The 22,244-nt window shown below is 39.0% G+C and overlaps 1 protein-coding gene across 1 annotated transcript; it reads left to right on the forward strand.

The window, feature by feature from the left end:
* The first annotated feature begins 1,725 nt into the window (after positions 1-1,725).
* Positions 1,726-9,890, forward strand: LOC129106353 (SH3 and cysteine-rich domain-containing protein 3-like). Its single transcript, XM_054617741.1, is given in 14 exon segments — positions 1,726-1,731; positions 3,305-3,458; positions 3,552-3,649; positions 3,706-3,779; positions 3,781-3,800; positions 4,537-4,634; positions 4,996-5,068; positions 5,329-5,378; positions 6,150-6,253; positions 6,349-6,400; positions 7,096-7,147; positions 7,150-7,232; positions 8,407-8,500; positions 9,565-9,890. Coding segments are annotated over 14 exon segments (1,284 nt in total).
* The last annotated feature ends 12,354 nt before the right edge of the window (positions 9,891-22,244 follow it).

Below are 22,244 nucleotides of genomic sequence, written 5' to 3' on the forward strand. Positions count from 1 at the left end.
TTAATATTACCAGCATCCCGACCACATGTTTCTGAGACGAGCATCTCGGAAATTTCAGAGTTGACTGAAGTGGCATTCGATGTTGAGGGGACCGACTTCTCACTTTCCATGCTGGAGATTGAATTTGTGTCCTCTGTGTCCTGCAGTGCCTCTCCTTGGTGCTCTGCAAACATTCGCCGGAGGCTGAAAAACCTTGACAACTGCTGCTCCACCTTTTGATTGATGTGAAGAGCAGCTGAGGACTCATCTTCATAACCTCCTTCCGGTTTATGTGGTTCTTCAGCCTTCCACCTGGTGATATCCTGCATCAGCTCATTAATATTTCCAGCAGCCCGACCAAGTGTTTCTGAGACGAGCATGCAGGCCATTTCAGAGGTCACTGAAGTGTTATCTGTTTTCTGTTCGTACATTTTTAAAATGAACTTTTCTGTGGAGAGTCTTGATTGATGTGATGATTCCTTATATCATGTCAGACAGTATGATGGAATTCTGCTTTGATCTAAGCTCTTCATGACATCACACACACACACACTTTATGACATCACACATTCCACACATAGACACACACACGCACACACACACACACACACACACACTTTACTCTAAGACATCACACATTCCACACACAAACACACAGACACACACTTTACTCTATGACATCACACATTCCACACACACACACAAAGACACACACACACACACACACACACACACACACACACACACACACACACACACACACACACACACACACACACACACACACACACACACACTTTAATCTAAGACATCACACATTCCACACACAAACACACAGACACACACTTTACTCTATGACATCACACATTCCACACACACACAAAGACACACGCGCACACTTTACTCTATGACATCACACATTCCACACACATACACAAAAATACGTTAAAGTAACATCTACTGTATATGAGGTAATTAATACTATAATAATAAAATATGTTCAAAACAAATTATATTTTTGGACAGGATTTTCAACCATAACATAACTAAAACTCATATGAAGACATATTTTATTAATTTAATTGCAACTGTGTGTATATTTTCATTCACTATTGGTTTATAAACCAACATTCATACATATAAAGATATATATATATATTTGTTTTACATATATACATATATATACACAGTTATATAAACAGTATTTAAGACCCAAAGAAGCTAATTAACCAACAACTCTTTTTTTCTCTTTTGGTCAAAAAGTCCTCGGCTGTGTTATTTGACAATAATCCCTCTTTTAGACAGAAACATTGGTGACAGAGCAGAAGGAATGATATGCAACAAAATAAATCTAACACTCTGCTGTCTTACATATTGCACTCACAAATATAAACACTGGTGCTGTATATATGTTCATACAAAAAAAGGAAATTAATAACAAGTTTAAATATTTGAAATAGGACATTGGCTGAAATGGAAATGAAAAGAAAACAGAACTGAAGCAGGAAAGAAATTCTGCTGTGGTTAGACAAAACATCGTAACATATGTTTAAAACTAATTCAGGTAGCTTAAAACTATCATCTTCTGCTTTAAACAGATGCCTTTGGAGCACTCTGAAATTTTATATCACTTCAGTATTTTTAAATCAAAAATGATTAGACAAAAAGCTATTAGCTAAGATATATTTCTTAAAAGTGAAGGATTTTTACTTCTTTCATTCCAAAATCACACTTTTTTGCGGTTTGATGAATGTGAGAGCTGGAAAGCAAAACTGAAAACTATCTGAATAGTCAGATACCAATGAAGAAAAGTATATATTTTCAGTGAACCGGCCCTTTAACGTCTTGATTTTTATTCATTCAGCCTAATTTCTTTTTAGCATATATACTTTTTAATACTTGATGTTTGGACAGATATCACATTTTTCTGCTCTCTTGATTTGTGAAAAGAGGGTTTGAATGAGTCGACTCTAAACTGCCGTATGTACTGAGACTTTGGGATGTTTTTTTTTAGGAATCCTGACAGCTTAATAGAGTTGCAGAGTGACGTTTTTGTAATGTGTGAACTGTCCCAGGAATTATCAGTTATTGTGGCGTAAATCCACAGCCTGGCGACCACAGGACGCCGCTAATCCTGCCAGTGATGGAGAGTCAGATCCAGTTTAGCCTGTCAGACATCCCTCTGAGTGTGTGTGTGTGTGTGTGTGTGTGTGTGTGTGTGTGTGTGTGTGTGTGTGTGTGTGTGTGTGTGTGTGTGTGTGTGTGTGTGTGTGTGTGTGTGTGTGTGTGTGTGTGTATGTGACATCCATATGGCTCTGTTTGACTAGACTGTAGTATATTTAGGAGCATCAGTGTCAACTGTTACATTCAGTTGGGACGCCGGTCTCAGTTGAAGGCTATTTTGAGATCTAAACATGCAGCTTTCAGTCTCACCCCACCTGAATGGAGTGTGAGTGGTTGTCTGTCTCTATATGTCAGCCCTGTGATAAGCTGACCTGTCCAGGGTGTGTGCCCATTGACAGCTGGGATGTGACCCTTAACTGGATGTTACGGAAGATGGATGGATGGAGTGTCAACTGTTACATTCAGTTGGGACGTCGGTCTCAGTTGAAGGCTATTTTGAGATCTAAACCCTTTCAGTCCACCCCACCTGTGGATTGTGTGTGTGTGTGTGTGTGTGTGTGTGTGCGCAAAAGAGTGCCAAATTACCTTCTAAACTCAATTTATGAATTTGAGCAAAATACAAATTGAAACAAACACAAACAGTTGTTTTGACATATGTGTTTGAAATCAATATTCATGGATCTGTCTCTGGCTGATATGATACAGTTTGTGTGAACAGACACACCAGATCGACTCCATATGACTTAAACTCAGTCTGTGGGTGGTGCAGGATACTGGGACTGTTTAATAAAAAAGCAAGAGAGAATAATTCAATGAAATCCCAAAACTAAATCTTATTCTGTTTGTTTCCGACTTTGTTTGTTGAGAACATACTGGCATATAAAACTATCAACATTTTTTTTGCTTTTCACTATTATTGGCCGTTATCTGCTGTCAAATCCGATCTAAGTCCTTTATGTTTCATGTTTTGTCGAGGTGTCCTTGAGCGAGACACCTAACAATACAGCTGGGATGGGTCAAATGCAGAGAACCGAATTTCCCCATTGTGGGACCAATAAAGGCTTAATTATTATTATTATTATTATTATTATTATTATTATTATTATTATTATTATTATTATTATTATTATTATTATTATGTACAACCCATCTTTTTTCCACTCTGTTGTGATTTTGAGCCTCATTTCTCACCTACATCTAGATATATTTCATCTATGAAGACGTAGAGGACGAAGACAAAGACGAACCACTTCCTCCAGAACCAGTCAAACCAGTCAGTGACGGACCTCACAAGTCCAAGGACCACTACTGCAAGAAGCCAAAGTTCTGTGATGTCTGTGCACGAATGATAGTGTGTACGTCTCTTTCTATTTCCTGCATGACAAAATAAGTGGACTCCCAAAAAGTTTTCTGGATGCAATTTTGCTTTATTTTGTTTTACTCTTCAGTACACAACAAGTCTGCATTGCGATGTAAGAACTGCAAAACCAGCATCCACCACCAGTGTCAGTCCTACGTGGAATTCCAGAAATTGTGAGGTTTGCTGGTTTTCTTTTTTTTTTTTAAATGCACTGCAGAGAAAATGTTTTAACAGATATTTAGTATACATGTTCCTCTCCTCCAGGATTCAGAAGAGCCTATAGTTCTCCTCTCTACAGCAGCCAGCAGAATGCCACCGTCTCAGCTGCTGCCCTTTTGTGAGTCCTACTCATGTACATTTATGCATAAAGAGACATTTCACCTCAAACATTCATTGTTTGAGGTGGGGAATTTTGTTTGTGTAAATATTCTTCAACATTCTTCTCATTTTTTAAAAGAGACATTTTTTAAAAGAGACATTTTTTAAAAGAGACATTTTTGTCACATGTACTAGATCAGCAGTGCATGTCATGTGGAGTTCATCTTATCAGCTTAATGCTGTGGGACAGTTTTCATGAAGCCAGTATTTTGTGATGGCCTTTTTTACTCCTTAGAGGTTGGTGTCATCTTTACTGAGCCTGTCAGGGATGCGTTCAAGATAAAGGGATGTGAATGTCAAACTGATACTGAAGCCCAGGGTTTTTGAGATGGTTATTGCTACATCCTTCTAAAAAGTTTCAAAAGAGAGGATAAGACCAGAAAACGTGAACATGATCAACCATCATTTCTCCACATTTCCTCCAGCAGCAGAGCTGACTGCCAGATCGTTGAGACTTCTGTTTGGTAGCGATAAAACGTAAATCAATAGTACTGATAGTTGTTTCTCAGGCATTCAGACAAATGCCCTCAGTTATTTCAGAGTCCGGCTCTTTCCCCCATTGTTGTTTTGGTGGCTTTTTAGCTTTTAACCATCAGGCCTGAAGTTGATCATTCTTAAATTCTTCTAGAACTGCACACTCACCTGCTCTCATGTTTTCTCTGTTTGATTATTGATGGATGACGTTCGACCGGCAGCACAGTCGAACCGCACTGACCCCGTGTTTGAGACGCTGCGTATCGATGTGATCATGGTCAGCAAGGAGCGTAAAAAAGGTCCAGAGGACAAGAAGGATGTGAGCGTGAATGCACTAATAACACTTTTACAGCAAGCGTTTATTTTTTCACATGGTGCAATCATTTAATGTTTTAAAGCATCGTCTATATTGGCCTGTTGCATACATGTAGTAACTCTAGATCTGACTTTAGGTCAGCAGGTTGGTTCATACAATATAAGTTATTTTACTTAATTTACTGGTCAAGTGCATTGTTTTAACTGATTTTTTTCTGAATTTTTATGTTTATTTTATTTGTGTTTAATGTAGTTTTTTTTTGTTTTTTTTAATCTGATTGTAATAGCACAAATTATTTCAAAAATGTGTGACAAGAATAGTTCTATATAAATTCATTATGTATTGTTTATCTTCAATTGTTTAGATGATGATGATGATGATGATGATGGAGGATGATGAGTCCCAGCCCAAACAGGAGGGTGAAGGAGGTGAAGGAGGTGTGTGTGTGTGTGCTGAACAGCTGTGTGCATTGTAAAGGGTTAAATCTCTCCGTTAGATCAAAGTGTTGCTCTGTCGAATTAAATGAGCTTGCAGCCGTCATTAAAGTATGCAGATCTTTTTTCAAACTTTTGCTTCAGTTTGTTTTTGATCCATACCTGTAAAATGAAGCAGACATCAAATATTTGTCACAATAATGTGAGCTATAACATGTGAAGGTGAATTTTTTTGGTCTTGTTTTTATGTTGTTGCCTGCCAGCAAACTCAGAAGGGGACAAAAGAGGAGACAAGGCTCCTGCTGATGACAAGGTCAGAAATGGGGGTCACGACAATGATGAATGAAAAAACGAATCAATTAATTAATGTTTAACCTGTCAACCTGTTAATGATAATTAAATTAATTTCCAACGATTATTTGGTATCAAGTCAAAATTTGCTGATTCTAGGTTCTTATATGTAAATATTTTTTACTCCTCTGTGACATCCAAATTAATATATTTGAGTTGTGGAACCAAACAAGACATGCGCAGACTTCATTTTGGTCATTGGGAATCACTGATTGACATTTAAAATTTGTAGACCAAACACCTAATGAATTAATTGAGAAAATAATAAAACAATGAAAATAATCATTAGTTGAAAATAAACATTGATGAAGATGCTTTCTAAATGACTGGTGATGTTGTCGTATCTTTCATGCGACAGTGCTGTTGAAGTGATGAGGAAGGATGCTCCGCGGACACTGTTCTTGCTGGTATAATGAAGTTTATTACACACAAGCAACACATGTCATGACGGACGTCTAGAGCGCCCGGAGGTCTCGAGTCGAATGTGAGAATCCTACTTTCCGTCCTGTCACCCCATCTTATATAGAGTACATGTTATCTACATTTGGGCTGACGTCCAGATCATGTATGGGGCCCCTCATTCTACACATTTTGCCCTTTGGACCCTGGTGTCCTGCACATCAACTTCTTATCTAAAACAAAGACACCTGTGGCCTTCGCTGTATCGTGCAACAGCTGAAAATATACCACAATGTTTAGTCTGCACTGTGCTTTGTATGTTTGTTCTCATCAGAGTAAAAAGCTTCAGCCGGGTAAGATCGGTGTGTTTAGTCAGTCTCACTACTATCTGGCTCTGTACCGCTTCAAAGCCATAGAGAAAGACGATCTGGATGTTCAGTAAGCCCCTCGCCTAACCGTCTCACTTTACCAAACATACTTTTTTGTGTCATTATTTGATTTTTGGATTATTTAATATCCTGTTTGTTCCCAAGTGCCGGTGACCGGATCACAGTGATAGATGACTCCAATGAGGATTGGTGGAGGGTGAGTCCTAGTCATGTTTCCTCGTATTACTCACAGGGATGTCAAGGTGATGTTTTCAATCCTGACTGCTCTCCAAAAGTTATAGAATTTTACTGGCATTCATGTGTGCGTTTATTAAATTCCAAGTCAGCTACTTTTGAGCTTTGTATTTATTATTTATCTAGTTGTAAAGTCAAAAGACAATCAAAGGACAAACATTGAAAGAAACGTAAACCATAAACATTAGAGCTGCAGCTTACATGTTGGAGAGCAGTTCTTCAGTGTTGAGCTTCTCGTTCACAGTTCCAGGTTAAGAACATAAATTGATCACTTGCAGTCTCTAAAAGTGAACCCATTTAATTAAATAATTAAATAATTAAATAATTAAATAATTAAATAATTAAATGATTAAATAATTAAATAATTAAATGATTAAATAATTAAATTAAATAAATAAATGAATGGGCTTTTTCTTTAATGAATCAGAAGTAGGCTGAACAATACAGTAGGGGATTGGCATTTCTCAGACCACACAAACCCGTCCAGCACCTGATTGGATGGACATTGCACTTTCTTTTGCTGACATTGGTCTGTGTTTTCAAATCACTCAGATTTAAAAGCCAAACAGGGCAATTTTTTTGAATTGAGCAATCCAAGATATTTTAATTAGAAACTTGGGCTGCGACACGACACTGATGAATCTTTGGCTCCAACAGGGGAAGATCGGCGAGAGAACGGGCTTCATACCGGCCAACTACATCATCCGAGTGGAGCAGGAGAAATGATTTACATGGTGACACGCTCATTCGTTGGCAACAAAGAGATGGGCCAAATAACTCTGAAGAAAGATCAGGTAAACACACAAACAAACTCACACAAACAGGTTTACACACTCAGATGCATGATTATATATAACCGAACCATTAAAGCCTCCACTATCAATAAACCTAATACCAGTCTTATATCCGAACTGAACACACTAAAATAAAGAATCAAGAGGTTGTTATATGTTGTTGTGTTTCTTTCTGTGGCTCTGAGGACAGTTGATCCTCATAGATACACAAACACACTCTGTACTTTACACACAAATACAAAGGAGTAATGCCCAACCATGCACCAACATTCAGCCTTAAGCTCTGGCCAGTTCTCAAATCAATTCTCAATAGATTTTTTGCTTAATTAAAGCCAAGCTTAATCCACTCTCTTACCAGCACTGGAGAGACTGTTGAAGTTTCATACACTTACATACTTAATCATTATTAAACACTGATCCAGAGGAGGAAAATAACAAACACAGTAATTATGCAGTTCCTTACACCAGGTGAATTAAAAGAATAACTTTTCAGTTCAGTGAATTAAACATGGTGTAGTTATTCACCTAAATACAGCCATCATGTGTGTTGACATGAATAGACACAATTACACATACAAGCATGTGTCCTGTTGATAAGAAGCTGTTTAAAATTAACCTGAGGACTTACTTTCAAATTCCTGTTGCTCTTGTGAAGACATGGAAACTCTTCAGCTGCATGCATTGCTATCCGCTACAATGTTTTAATGATGTTGCCACCATGTGGGTAGTTCTTCACTTGGCTTTAACAAAACTGTAAATGAAGAATTGAAAGAGTTCAGGGACAAATTCATAATTTGAAAGTTCTTAATCCTGATTTTGTGCACAGTCTTCCAAATCTGTTCAGATTTTGAGCGACATGTAAACTACGCAGCTGTTAGGGTCAAATCTTTTTCATCATCGGTCTGTGAGATTTTATAAATTGCTATATTTTTTTGCACATCTGCAGAGACAACATTCTCACAGACTCCAAACATAATTTACATGCAAATTTCTGTTCATCACTTGCCACTGAGACTTGTTCTGCTTTTAGAAATTGATCCCTGCACGCTGAATTTTTTTTTCAATTGGAATCACTTGTGTGCAGGCAAGCATCAAGGAAAACAACCAGCCTACACTTGAGGAAGACATTTAAGATGTTTCCTGGTCTAAGTGTGTTTGTCGTGCATGTCCTCAGATTGTAGTGAAGAAGGCTGAGGAGGTTAACGGCTACCTGAAGGTCAGTACAGGACGGAAGATCGGCTTCTTCCCCACCAACCTGTTGGCGACACGTTTGTTCTTGGGCCAAAGCAACAAAAAACACTTTTTACCTGAATTTCGATTTTTAGTACATTTGTACCCTGTGATGTTTTCTGACTAGATCGCTAAAAATTACTTTTAATATTGCAGGACTTTAGTTTTAGGAGGTCATATATTTAATGACATTGCATCTTTGTTAAACTACAGTATACAATGTGTATTTAACATGTATTTGTTATTTACAATTAAAGGGGGGTGGAGAGACACATTTCTGTTTATCTTTTCAACTTGATCACTATGTCACTTATTGCCTGATATACTGGTATTCTGCAAACCGGAGAGTGGTTTTCAGAGGGAAAGAACTTTGGTTAGCACATTTGAAATGTTTTTGCAAATTTCCATCTACACATGGGAATCAGTCACAGATATTACTTGTACACTAGCTCCTATACACTTTTCCCAGGTTAGATATAATCAAACTTGTCAGCACAGCAAGAAGTGTCTAAGAAACTGGAAAAAAAGAGGTGGATCTGTGCTAAATATGTTAGCAGTAAGTCATTGGAGTTATAGTGAAAAGAAGAATGCTTTCATTTCCTCACATATCGGGGAACAAAATGATAGTTTCAATTAAGGCCAAGCCATTTCCAGAACTTCAAAAAGATGCAGAGCTATTTTCTGTAGCTGCCCTGAGTGCAGCTTAATTATCCACAGGAGACACTGTGGGGATTGTTTGCTATGTAAAAGGACAGCTCAGAGATGAGGTTTGCAGGGAATGGCATCTGTAGGTCTGAAGAGGCATTCCACTACTGACTACAGACTGACATTACAGACAGACAGACAGACAGACAGACAGACAGACAGACAGACAGACAGACAGACAGACAGACAGACAGACAGACAGACAGGTTCATTTTGGTTTCCTTTTCCATACATCTGTTATTTACGTTTTCATCTTACCGTTTGATTTTTGTTAATAAATATTTTCATTCGTTTACTTTTGCTCTATCCTTTATTCTAGGTTAGATTACCTCTTTGTTTCTGTTTTTGTCTTCCTCTCCCTCTCCCTCACACTCTCAACGACCACGTTTGGATGCAGATGATGAGCTGCCTGGTCACGCCTCCTTCCTCCTCTGTTGTCTGTCAGAGAAAAAAAAGGAGAGCACCGTGGCCCGAGCAGGTAGCGCTGCCAGGCTTCAGCAGCCAGGCTTCAGCAGCCCTCTGATTGGACGACAGAGCACCCCTTCAGTCACGGGTCACTTCCTTCTGGGAAACAGCCTCATGCGTCATGCCGCTCTGGACCGAGGGGCCGCGTTGGAAGACATCACAGCTGCCATGTTGTCATCCCCGACCCCCCGACCCTGCCACTCCAGACAGGCGGGATGGAGGAGGGTTGCCAAAATGTTTGTGGATTTGAGTGGGTGAATGATTTTTTATGTGTGTGTGTGTGTGTGTGTGTTTGTGTGTCTATATTTATGCGAGTGCACTGGTGAGAGGGCGAGGGCATGGAGAGGTCAACAGCACGATGCTGTGGCAATGAATCTGTTCATATAAAGAGGATTTCATTTTTATTGTGGGCACCATATCAAGAGCCAAACTTGGAGTCCAAAAGCGGGTAAAGTTTGATTTATTATCTCATGTTGAAATCAATCAAAGGACACAAAAATAACATTGGAAAGCAGATTTATAACCTTTACATAAAAATAATATAGAACAGTTGAGAAATCACATGGTTCTTTTGAATTGAGTTTGCTCTATTGCCATGGAAACACACATGTTGATGCTCAAAGTTAACATGATTCGGAGCACAACCACATCTTCTCACGCATGTTGACTTGAAAGTTGAGCTTGTGGGTTTCATTTTTTCCTTGGAGACAGTTTGAACGTTTATACATGGACATGTCCGTGGCAACAGACACAACTGGAGCCTGAAGTTGACATTATTTCCTCTTCTGTAGATAAGATGAAGGTCAAAAAAAGATCAGTCGCATTTCACAATGCAAAAGATAAATGTCAATTAAGAAAAACAGCCCTATAAGTCAGGAAAACTGTGTTGAATAGAAAGAACTTTGGGCAGATAAAGTTTTTGCATTTAGGTTTTAAATACCAAGTGTTTAAAATTGGTTTTCAGTGAAAGATTTTCACAACAATCAGTAATATTTCAGGATATCAGATAATGCATTCATATTTTCAAAAATGTTCCACAATGAATTGTTGAAAATATTATTTTCCAAGTGCAATAGGTATAAATTGTGTATTTCTGGTACTTTTAAAACCAGAAAGGTGCAATAAACAGTACTAAAAAGGATATTCTAAATCTAAATTGGTGGTAAAAGCTGAATTTTCATATGTAAAACCAACACATATTGCAACAAACATATTGCATACTGAATACCAATGTGTTGTACTGAGACCCAGTTAACATGCAATGGTGATTTTACCCAACAGAGGTCCCTGTTGCACCGGATATAGAGCTTAAATGCTCACTGAACCAACTTCATGCACCACAGGGACCCAGTGTGTGTTTATTGTGAACAATATTTGTGTTTGTCTTGGCCAAAGGATTGCAGGCTTGCAAAAGGGAAGACATAGTTTTAATGGTCATGTGGTTTTAAATAACTGTGTGTCTAGAAATCATAATAGATTACATATTTCCATTTCTTTGAATATGCTTTCATCAGTATCAATTGTTTGTATTAAGTTATCAAAGAACAGTTTAAAGCTCAATAATCCTCTCATAAATATCTGGATGCATACTGAGTTAAAGATCACACCCATGGGTGCAGTTTGAGGCAAACAGCTTGTTACTTTTCACACGTATCAAAAATCTCCCTCAATGTATGACATGTTATTTGCAGCACATGTTCGCACAGCATTATACATACAGCATTGAAAAGTAATACAGCTTTTTGAGGTGTCACACTGCAGTTATGGATGTGCAGAAAAGTGATGCATCCCCTTTTAAGAGCGCAGGCTCTGCATCATCTCATTGACCCGCCACATTCAGAATCGCATTTAGCATCCAGTCCAAGAGAAAATCCATCTTCCCCTCCGCCAGCCGCTGAGAAATGTAGCAATGTGTGAGGAAAAATAATAACATTTGCCTAGCAGAGAAGGTATTGATTTTAGTGAGTCTTAAAAGCCACAAAACAACATTTTAGGCCTTGCACGCTGCTTACGGACCAGATTTATTTTAAGAACTTTTTTGTTCTGTCTGTTTATGTTTATGTGACACACAGATGTGTGTAAGTGTGCGTGGAATAGCATGAATGTTTATCAAATCCCATATATCCTGGCAGAACCTCTGAAGCGTTAAATTGAATCCTTGACATGATTCCTTCAATAACTGTTGCAGAATAACACCCCTTTTATTTCAATACATTTTTTTTTCATCGCGGCACCAAAATTCAATTATCTAATCTGATTTGTAAAATGATTAATCTCCATCGCTCATACATTCAAAATGACTTTGCAATCTTGGGTGTCACAATACTGTCTTTCTTTAAAAGTGGAATTGTAATGAGGTGTCATGAGGGTTGGAGATCAGTGAAGGGCAGAGGTCAGAGTTATGGACTAGACAGACAGGTAGGGATGGAACTGTCTGGCACCATAAAACAAGTTTATATGCAACGACTGCCAAAATGCCAAACAGGGGAAGACAGTGGGAAGATTTTGTCAGTCTGTTGCTACATGAGGCCTACAGTCCATGGATGTCTGTGTGTGGGTGTGTGTGTGTGTGTGTGTGTGTGTGTGTGTGTGTGTGTGTGTGTGTGTGTGTGTGTGTGTGTTTAACTCTGTCCGTCCATCTGTGTGTGCAGAGGGAGACCAGGATGGAGAGACAGAAAGCACTGGTGTATAACTGTGCTTTCGGTGTATAATTTCATGCTTGCACAAGAATAAATTAACAAAGGCGATGTGTCACCACACGCACACATCAAGAAAGAGACAAGTTTACCAAGTGAGTTCTGAGAGAGAGAGAGAGAGAGAGAGACAGAGAGGAAGGGAGGGAGGGAGAAAGAAAAGGCTGGAGAGAAGACTGCAGGGTTGGAACCAATTAGGACAGGAGAGGATCCCTCCACCTGCACTGCGAAGCCCCCGGGGGAGAACCCCAGTGACAAGATGAGGGATCATTATCATTACCATTATTTATTTGCTAAGCACTGGGGCCAATCCTAATAGGATTCGCGAAATTACAATGAGAGCCTTGTTTTTTGGGGCACGGAGGGCGCTCGAGGAGGAGGGGAGGGTTAATGCACGGATAAAAGCAAGCATGCATTTGGAGGCATTAGCCGCAAATACGATATGCTAAAATGAATGCCTTTTAATCAATTATGCACACCTATTATAGGCTCCCAACTATCATCAATAATGTACGTGTCGCTGGTAGTTTGGTATTTTGTGCAAAAGAAGTCAAGTCAAATTGCCCCCCTGAAATCAATTCTTCTTATTCAGTTACATCCTATTGAATTCATAGTAATGCTATCATTTATATCCATAACATTTTAGTCATATTCTTTTTGTGTACTCTATTTGCAGTCAAAGTATTTTCTATGCAAACTGATTAATTGGTTAATTTTTTACCTACGTCTATTACTGTCACTGTCGCTTTTTGTATTTCCATTACCTGTTAACTTTCTTTTTATCTTGTAATTGCAATTTCCCTCTCAGAGGTCAGCTCCTGCAGTATCTGCCCTCTAGGGCATTCATTGAGACATTGTTTTTAATTCTGCCAAGTCTTTGGCGAAGCGCCTCACACATTCAAGGGGAAATTCAATTTAATGTTCCTTTAAAACTTCAGATATAATGCAATATGTGGGAATGCAATTACAGAAGAAAATCTGTCCAGGTTGTCCAATTTACAGGGAACATCTGTGCTTTAGGGGGAGACTCAGTAAACTTTTTTTATTATTATTCTACTTAAGTGGAATGTACTCTCCCACTCCCGATCATTTCCCAGGTTGAGCGTTCCTACAAGTGCTGTGGTTTCATATGTATGATCAATAGATAGACTACATTTATGCTTAGTTACAAAAAACAGGGAACAAACAGCAACATCCTCTAAACAAACCAACAAACAGGAAAACGTCAAACACAATTTAGACTTAATTAAATATCATATCAAGTAAAAATGCAAAATTCTCACATGTAATGTTTTTTTTAATAACGTAACATGAAGTGTCTGCTGAAATGGAGTTAGATATAAGTTAGCTAACGTTATTTTCTTTTTGTAAGGACCCAACTGTTACATCAGTAGAAGGGAGGCCAGACAATACAGCAGCTGAGGACACAGTTTGAGTCGAGTTGAGTGCAACAAGTGAGGAAAATACGCCGAGTTTGTTGATAGAAATCAGTCACGACTAAGCTAACAGTACACTTCAATGGCTAACATCAACGGCTAACTTCAACAGCTAACATCAACGGCTAACTTCAACAGCTAACATAAACGGCTAGCTTCAACGTCTAACGAAAACTTCTCACTTCCGACCCGACAGACCGAATCTGCTGTTGCCCGCCTTTAGGAACACGCCTAGTGTCAAGGGAAAAGTTGAAATATTTTTTCCTGTCGGTTTTGGACCAAGCTGGCCATCGCCACATTCACTGAATGTCGGTGGCGTTCGGGCAACATGTGAAAACTTGTTTGCCAGTGAGGGCTAAGGAACCTATGATATTAGTTATTATTTATTTATTTGATCCTTCTGCGTATCATGTCTTAGCTTAAACCGACTAATACAACATGCAAGATACCTTTTTTTTGTCAGTCAATGTTCTGAATTCAAAATTGAGCTTAGTAACAGTAGCTGCTATAGTAGTATTATCAGCAAATTATTAGAGTTGCAACTAATCATTTTTATTTTATGATTCATTTATCGATTATTTTCTCGATAATTGATTATGTTCGTTCCATAAAATGCCAGGCAACAGTAAAAACATCATTAGATTATGGTGTCCCAAAGGCCAAGTTGACCCACCCAAACGGGAATTGCCTCACACAGGTGTAGGCTGAAGCCATAGCGTTTTATGCTTACTGTTTTTACAATTTGCATCCTACTTGGTGTCAATAGCTAACATCAAGCAGAAAAACAACAACAACAAAACCAAAGGAAACTGCTTGTTCTGTCCAAACAGTTCAACACCCAAAGATATAAAGTTTGATTTTATAGACCACTAAGAAACAACAATGGAAAGGAAAGCAAATATTTACATTTGAGATGAAGCTAGTAAAGTTTTGGCATCTTTGATTAAGAAATAGCTTATAAGATAATTAGTCATTTGGCTAATTGATTACTTGTTTTCGCTATACAAAATATAAGAGTATCAAAAGTATTATATCATTTGTATTGGATTATTATGTCTGACAGATGTTATTGGTTTAGGTGCTCTGTACTATAAACCAATTTACAGTGCAGTGCTCAATCAAAACGTGCCCGTTCAGCTGATGAATAGTCTGTTTCAACAGAATTGCATTGCTTGAGTTCATGTTTACTTCCTGTCAGCTGATGTCATTCACATACACGGTATCAACAAGGATCTAAAAATACAACATAAAGTGGGAGCCATTTGGAACCATAACATAGATCTCCGGTTTCTGCGGTCCTTCTTTCTTTATCTGTGCTGTTCTTTATCTTCTTTATAAGCTCATTGTATGTTTTGGATGAACATTTTAATGAGATGTTAGCAGTCGCTATGTTACACTTGAGTTGTAGTACCGAATAAAATAGCGTAAAAATGGAAATGGAATACCTTAAAATTATACTTCTTTACAGTTCTTGAGTAAATGTACTTACAGTACTGTAATTTACTTAGGACCACTATTGTTTTCACATTGTAGATTATTTTCACAGAACATGGATGAACCAGTGTCTCACACATGAACAGACTTATTGCTGCTGAGCTGCAAGAGAAAATTCACCTGCAACAAAGTGCACTAATAACTGAAAGGAAATTATCATAAGATGGCTCAGCACCAACCTGTCGTGTTCCCCTATTTCAAAGGGGAGTAAAGCTTTATTTTTTCTTCCACTGGCATTATTGTGATCCTGTTGTTTTGCAGATTAATTTGTACACCACACATATCTTTGGTGGTGGTGTACATGGTGTTGAATCATGGATGTGATAATATAAAGGAATATGTTATATATTTTTTTCATTGCAATAAAAATTAGATAACAATGTCAGAGGTCATAGCTGTATGCAATGTGATCTGAATGCAAATAAGCAAAAGAACAATAGGTTATAAAATGACTCCTTTAAGTCAGTTAAAATGAAGTTATGTTGACAATGGGCGACAGATCAGCTGTGTGTGTGTGTCAGCGATTGTTAGTATGAGCAATGTGTGCGCCCTTGTTTTTGCACACAAGGGTACGTTTGCGTCGGGGAAAGCAGTGTGTGTGTATGTGTGTGTGGATACGGTGTCTGCCTGTGATTCAGGTGTTGTGGAAGAGTGACTATAGTTAGTCCATAACTCATGATGCTCTCCATTCAGAAGACACCTTAGGGCCTGCATTACACCCAGAGAGACTCAATCACAGCCTACGCTAAATCGATAATCCTGGAGATAGTCGGTGGGAGAGAGAGAGAGAGAGAAAGATGGAGAGAAACTGGCTTGGGGAAAGAGAGAAGGGCTCGAGGAGGAGGAGGAGAAAAGAAGGGGGAGAGAGACGGGAGAGGGGAGGAACAGGGCTTTAAGAACAGGATGGGAAGATGAAAGATGAGGGCTGGTTTTCCCACAAACTCCCAAAGGCCCCTTTGCTGACTGTGTTTTTATCTGAGGTTGAGAAGACATTGTTGAGGTGAGAGGGGAGAAAAAGAAAGAAGAGGGAGAGGAGAATGAATGAAACAGAGAAATCATAACATGGAGAGCAAGTAGAGATACGCTGAAACAACAAGCATCACTTCACACAAAAAAACACTTTGCTGCTTTGGAGATTGCGCTTAACTTTATTTAATTAAGTCTTGACTAAGCTTGTTAAGAAATACAGAGCATTTTGTAGCTGGTTCTGTGGCTTCGTTTTTTTTCAGAGGAGGATTTTATTGTCTTCCATTTCACTGATTTTCCAGTTAAGTGTTATATTTTTCTCTTTTTGACAACCTAACCGTTGAAAACATTAAAACAAACAACTTGTGTTAGTCATTCTCTCGATACTATCTGACTTACCGATGAGACTTATTCTCAAATCCATTCATACCTATTGAAAATTCAACTTTTTAAACAGGGGTCACAAATATATGTATAGTTTTAAAAAGGGATAAGTAGTTACTTGGCACTATAGTCTTCAGCAAATTATACTTAGGCAACCACTTTATTGCATTACAATTACAGCAAAGCACAAGCCTGTTATCTCCTCTCTGTGTACTGGATTTTAAACCAGTAACACTTACCATAAATCTGGTGAATCAGTGTAATAGAGTAGCGATAGCAATGTGCTTTCCACACGAGGAATATATGAATAGATGGAAATATTTCGAGTGTAAAATTGTTTTAATAACAGCAGGATTGGATAAAATATCTGACTGTAGCTCAGCTGAAATAGCAGGGTAGTCATTTAATGTAGGTTTGTTCTGCGAGACACTGAACCCCAAAACTTCTCATAACAAGTGTATATGCGTAGGGGAAAAAAATCTCATCTTTTATTTTGGGTAAAAAGTATTTGCTAAATGATTGTAATGTACAAGAAAACTATTAAGATTCTATAATACAGGCAAGTCTCTAAAGCCTCTGAATGCTTACAATTTGCTAACTTTTTTCTATTAAAGTTGTTGGAATTTGGGTCCGCAAAGTGTTGTATAAAGAGCGCGAGCAGTCTCCAAGCTTCTGTTATTTTTATAAAAACACAGCAGTGAAGAAGAGAGGTTGGCAAGTATGGGAAGCAGAGGGGATAAAACCCTGTTGAGATTCGATCGTTGGCTGGTGGGAGCTGGCAGCACACTCTCTGCAGCTATAAGACAATCTGTGGGCACAACAGGGCAACATCAACAGGTCGGCTGAGGGATGAGCAGCATAAAATCTTCATCTGTCTCTTCCTTTTTTCTTGCCGTGTTCACCCTCCTCTCCATCACCCCTGCGCTATATCTCCTCACCCTCACTCCCTCATTTAGTTTCACACACACCCTCCGACTCTCATTCTTGCACCTCCCGGTCTCCTCTCCTCTCCTCTCCTCACCTCTCTCTCTCTCTCTCTCTCTCTCTCTCTCTCTGAGGCGTTGCAGCGTATGCCCTCCCCCCTGTCTTTTTCTCTCTCTTCTCTTTCCACGACTTGCTGTTGTTTTTGAGTGATGTGCGGCTGATGGCGAATGCTGGGCGATGACAGATGGATGTGACAAGCAGATGGTTTTGCTTGTCGTCTTTAATCACACAAATTCAGTCGGCCATGAAGCCGGAGCTCTGTCTTGTCAGAGAAACACAAAGTGGAGACAAATTTATCCAGCACTCCATGGATTTTGATATAGAAAATGTGTAGGCATTCGTGAAGTGATGGGTCCAAACGTAAATGGGGGTCTTTCGTGTTGAGGTCGACCCTGCTATTGTTTTGAAGAGTGGCAACTTCTGTTTGGTTGCGTGGCAAAAAAGTTGAACTTTTAATTTGACAGCTATGATGATGTAAAGTTCAAGCTGGATAAACAATTGCCCTTGTCATTGTGATTCTGGGAGTATATGCTGAGTGCATTTTAACATAAAGCAGTATAGTGCTAATATTTTGGTAAAGAATGCACACAAGCTGAAATCAAGGTCCTTATGACGTTACAAAATCCTGTATATCCAGTCTTGCCATAAAGCAAGTAGTTTGCAGCATTCCCCCCAACAGTCTAAAACAACCACATATATAAAAAGAATAGTAACCTTTGTATAAATGGTCTCACAAAATTTCTGCCAGTATAGAAATTGCTTTAACTGTAATTGTTGTATTTCCCTATCCTACTATTATTTAAAAAGGGTTGGGTTTGATACTGATACCAAAATGACTGTGTTTTTTTACCTTGCATTCAGGAATATAGACACATTTACACATTCACAAAACCTTCATTTGCATTACAAAATGTAATGTAAATATAGATTCTAGTGATGTCCACTGAGTTACCAGTCTTCTTTTCTAGTAGTTTTTGCAAAGAGTTCTGCTTGACCTGATATTGATTCACCTCTATGATAATGATTCTTGTAGGTGGTGGTGTTGTTGGACTGCATTACATTTAGAAAAGTTTCTAATAGATGTATGCAAAAGGGAACGGAGAGAACTTTTGAAACACATTTTAAAATATTATTCGCTCCAATATATCACCACCCCAAATTACAGCATTAGAAATAACCATGCAGTCGAACCAACACCTCTCTGACACAGCGTGAACAAAAATGTATTATGAGCTTCAAAAAATATGGCTGCTTGATTTGGTTGCATTACAGAGGTTACTGATAAAGGTTACTGATCGTCCAGTCTATGTAACAAAGCAGATAATGTCTTACATACTGAATCTCACACCAGCTTCTCAATCCACTGGGTACATTCATCATTAAACTTGAAGTAGGTAGGATTAAAATGTTAATCTACAACCATATAATAGAATATACCACACACACACACACACACACACACACACACACACACACACACACACACACACACACACACACACACACACACACACACACACACACACACACACACACACACACACACACACACACACACACACACACACACACACACACACACACACACACACACACACAAACTGTGGCCAAGATGGTTGCATGAGAGAATGAACACCAAGGCTTTTCAAATGAGAGGTGTAATTAACAACTCAGCAGAATTAACTGGCAATTGTGTGATAAGGTGTAGTGCTCCACACACACGCACACACACAAACAAGCCACAACACACACATACACACAGAAACATACCCAACACTATCTTCACTCAGACAAGAAGATGCTGCCAGAGATTCCTCCGCTGGTGTAGAAGTCGACATTAGTCTATTATTCCCCCCCATCCCCCTCAGCTTCTTCTTCTTCTTGTGCTCCCTCCGACCCACCATCAACCCAGCTCTAAGTCTCAGTGTAACGACTACCACGGCTCTCAATCTCAAGGTTAGGCCGGCAAGGTCAAATTGACTTTAGATTAATTAACTGTCAATTAAGGGAGTAATTGTTTCATAATGTGGTGTGCCCCCGGGACAAGGTGTGTGTGAGTGGGGCCAGCTCTGTCAGAGCTGGTTTAGGTCGATAAGGTTGGTGAGTGAAGCCTCTCAGAGCGGGAGGGAAGGGAAAGGATACAGGTGTGTGTCTGTGTGTGTGTGTGTGTGTATGTGTGTGTGAGAGAGAGAGGAAAGAGGCTGGTAAAAGGTGTGTGAGAGAGAAAGGCAGCAATAGAGACCTGTAATGTGAATAACGAGTGATACATCCTCCATTATCCCATAACAGCGGCGCTGCTAGAGCCCACGCTCTCCTCCGCTGCCCATCAGGGTGCATCTGGTCGCCCCGAGGCGGCTGCACAAACATGCAAACAAGCACCAAAACAATCTTGCAAACACACACACGCCTGTGGTAGTGACATGTACTCAAACAGTCTCACACAATGCGGTTCTATTCTTCACTCAAATCAACATTCGTCAGCGCATACAGAGGCGGATTAATCTATCCGCTACCATAGTCCACCAAAGGGAGGAGAGAAGAGCTCAGAGAGGGAGAGGAGTGATGAAATTAAAATTAAAATGAGAAATGGAAGAGGGGAAAAAAAAAACTAAAAAGAAAGTAGGGATGAATGAAAAAGAAAGGAGGAGAGGCCGTGCAGTGAACGTTGATGAAATGGTGATTGGCTCCTGCTCGCTAATGGTTGGCCTTGAGGGGCGTCAGAGAATGACATGTAGAGCTAAACTCTTCCCTCTGCATTTGTTCCTCCTCTCTTCCTAATATTACCAGTGAGGTTCACCTTTGCAGTCAATTGCAGTTGTTCAATTAAGAGAACAGAGAACGAATCAATAAGAATTCAATAATTCGTTGATCGCCTGAAATAGCCAACCTTGCACATAAGAGATATTCAGTTCTTATTCTCTTGAGGGTAAAGTCATACAGAGCCACTGCTCTTTAAAGGTAAATGTATTTTCACTTGCAATTTCTCATCTTTATTTCCCTGAAACTTCCTGAAACTCTGGCAGATTTCCCAAGATTAAACTGGAGCTATGTCACAGGATCTACTGTACTTACACAACTAAAATTACAAAAAGTACGCAATACAAAGAATCAGACTAATACAGTGATTTAGTTGATCATCACAGCAGCTGCTTGTGTAATACCCACACAGACGGGTACACTATACTCAGGAGTAACAATCTTTAAAAAAAACTAAAACCAAAAATGTCTAAAACTACTCCTTTAATCTGCAAAGGTTCTTCGTCTAGACCGTTTTACACATTCATTGACTGACTGTACATGCACAGGAGAATAATCCTTGAACACTAATCCATTTCAATTACAGGCCATATCTGTGAACTGGTAATTGATTTTAAAGACGAGACTCTCCTGGTAATCAAAGCCTTCGAGAACAGTGTCTGTACATTGTTTTCTATCAGTGTTTTTAATTGTTTTCCCCTGTTGCTGTATTTTGCATTTCTCAGAACTATTGAGTTGTTGGACTGATTGCAGCTTGCACTGTCTATTGATCCAAAAAGCTCTTTGGTTTTCTGTTTGTCTGTTTGGAAATCTTATATACAACTGAGGTGCAGTCTTGATGGAGCTGCTGGAAGCTGATGGAAGCAAGCTGGTGTGTTAGTATGTATGTATGGATGGGTGGATGGATGGATGGATGGATGGATGGATGGATATATATGTGGATGATAGACAAATGGATGAATGATGGGGAGATAAATGGATGGGCAGATGAACTGCTGGATGGGTGCACAGATGGAGGTGTTGATGGACTGATTATCTGAAAGATGGAGGAGAGGCAGAAGAATAGTGGAATGGACGGAGTGGATTGTCATCAGATGAGCTGATGAATAAATGGGCAGACAGATAGGTGGATGGCCAGTGAGAGATTAATAGGTGCTTTCCTCAGTGGGCCACCTGCATCCTCAGCATTTAAACGAGGCTCGAGAGCAGATACTCATCTGTAATGGGGGTAATGGAGCTCAAAATAAACCCACAAACAACTCTATTCCTATCTCCCCCCTCAACCTGCCAGCACACCCTCACTCCCTCTCTCACTCTCAGTATGAACATTTCCCACGTACCTGGCATCCATTTTGACATTATTTTGAGGGACTCACATACGCTCCAAAGTGGTAACAAGCTCAAACACTGGAAAGAAAAAAAAAATGTGAGCATGCTCTGTTTAAAATAACAGCCAAAACGGCATAATGCCAATTCCTTTCTAGTTCTTCATACTCTAATAATTTAATTTTCTAGAAAGTATTACCTCATCGCTATTTAAATATTATCACACTTTTCACTGTATTTTGTGGAATAATAGGCAGAATCTTATTAGGCTCCAACTAAAATCAATTTTTATTATCAATTATTCAAAAAATATTCTTCTTCTCAATTTGTCAATTATTCTTTCACTCTTTAAAAAAGTATTTAAATAAATGCCCATCTCAGTTTCTCAGAGCCCAATGTGACGTTATCAAATGTCTCACTTCCTCCAGCTAACAGTTCAAGTTTTTAATCAATTATCAAAATGCAATGCCTCCATCTCGCAGTTGTGTCATGATGTGTTGATCTTTTCTCAGTCGTGTAAGTTTCATGGACAACTGATGCAGGCTGGTTGCCTGTTGTAGTTGTTGTTTTCA

The sequence above is a fragment of the Anoplopoma fimbria genome, chromosome 17 (genome assembly GCF_027596085.1).
Source record: "Anoplopoma fimbria isolate UVic2021 breed Golden Eagle Sablefish chromosome 17, Afim_UVic_2022, whole genome shotgun sequence".
Classification (NCBI taxonomy): domain Eukaryota; kingdom Metazoa; phylum Chordata; class Actinopteri; order Perciformes; family Anoplopomatidae; genus Anoplopoma; species Anoplopoma fimbria.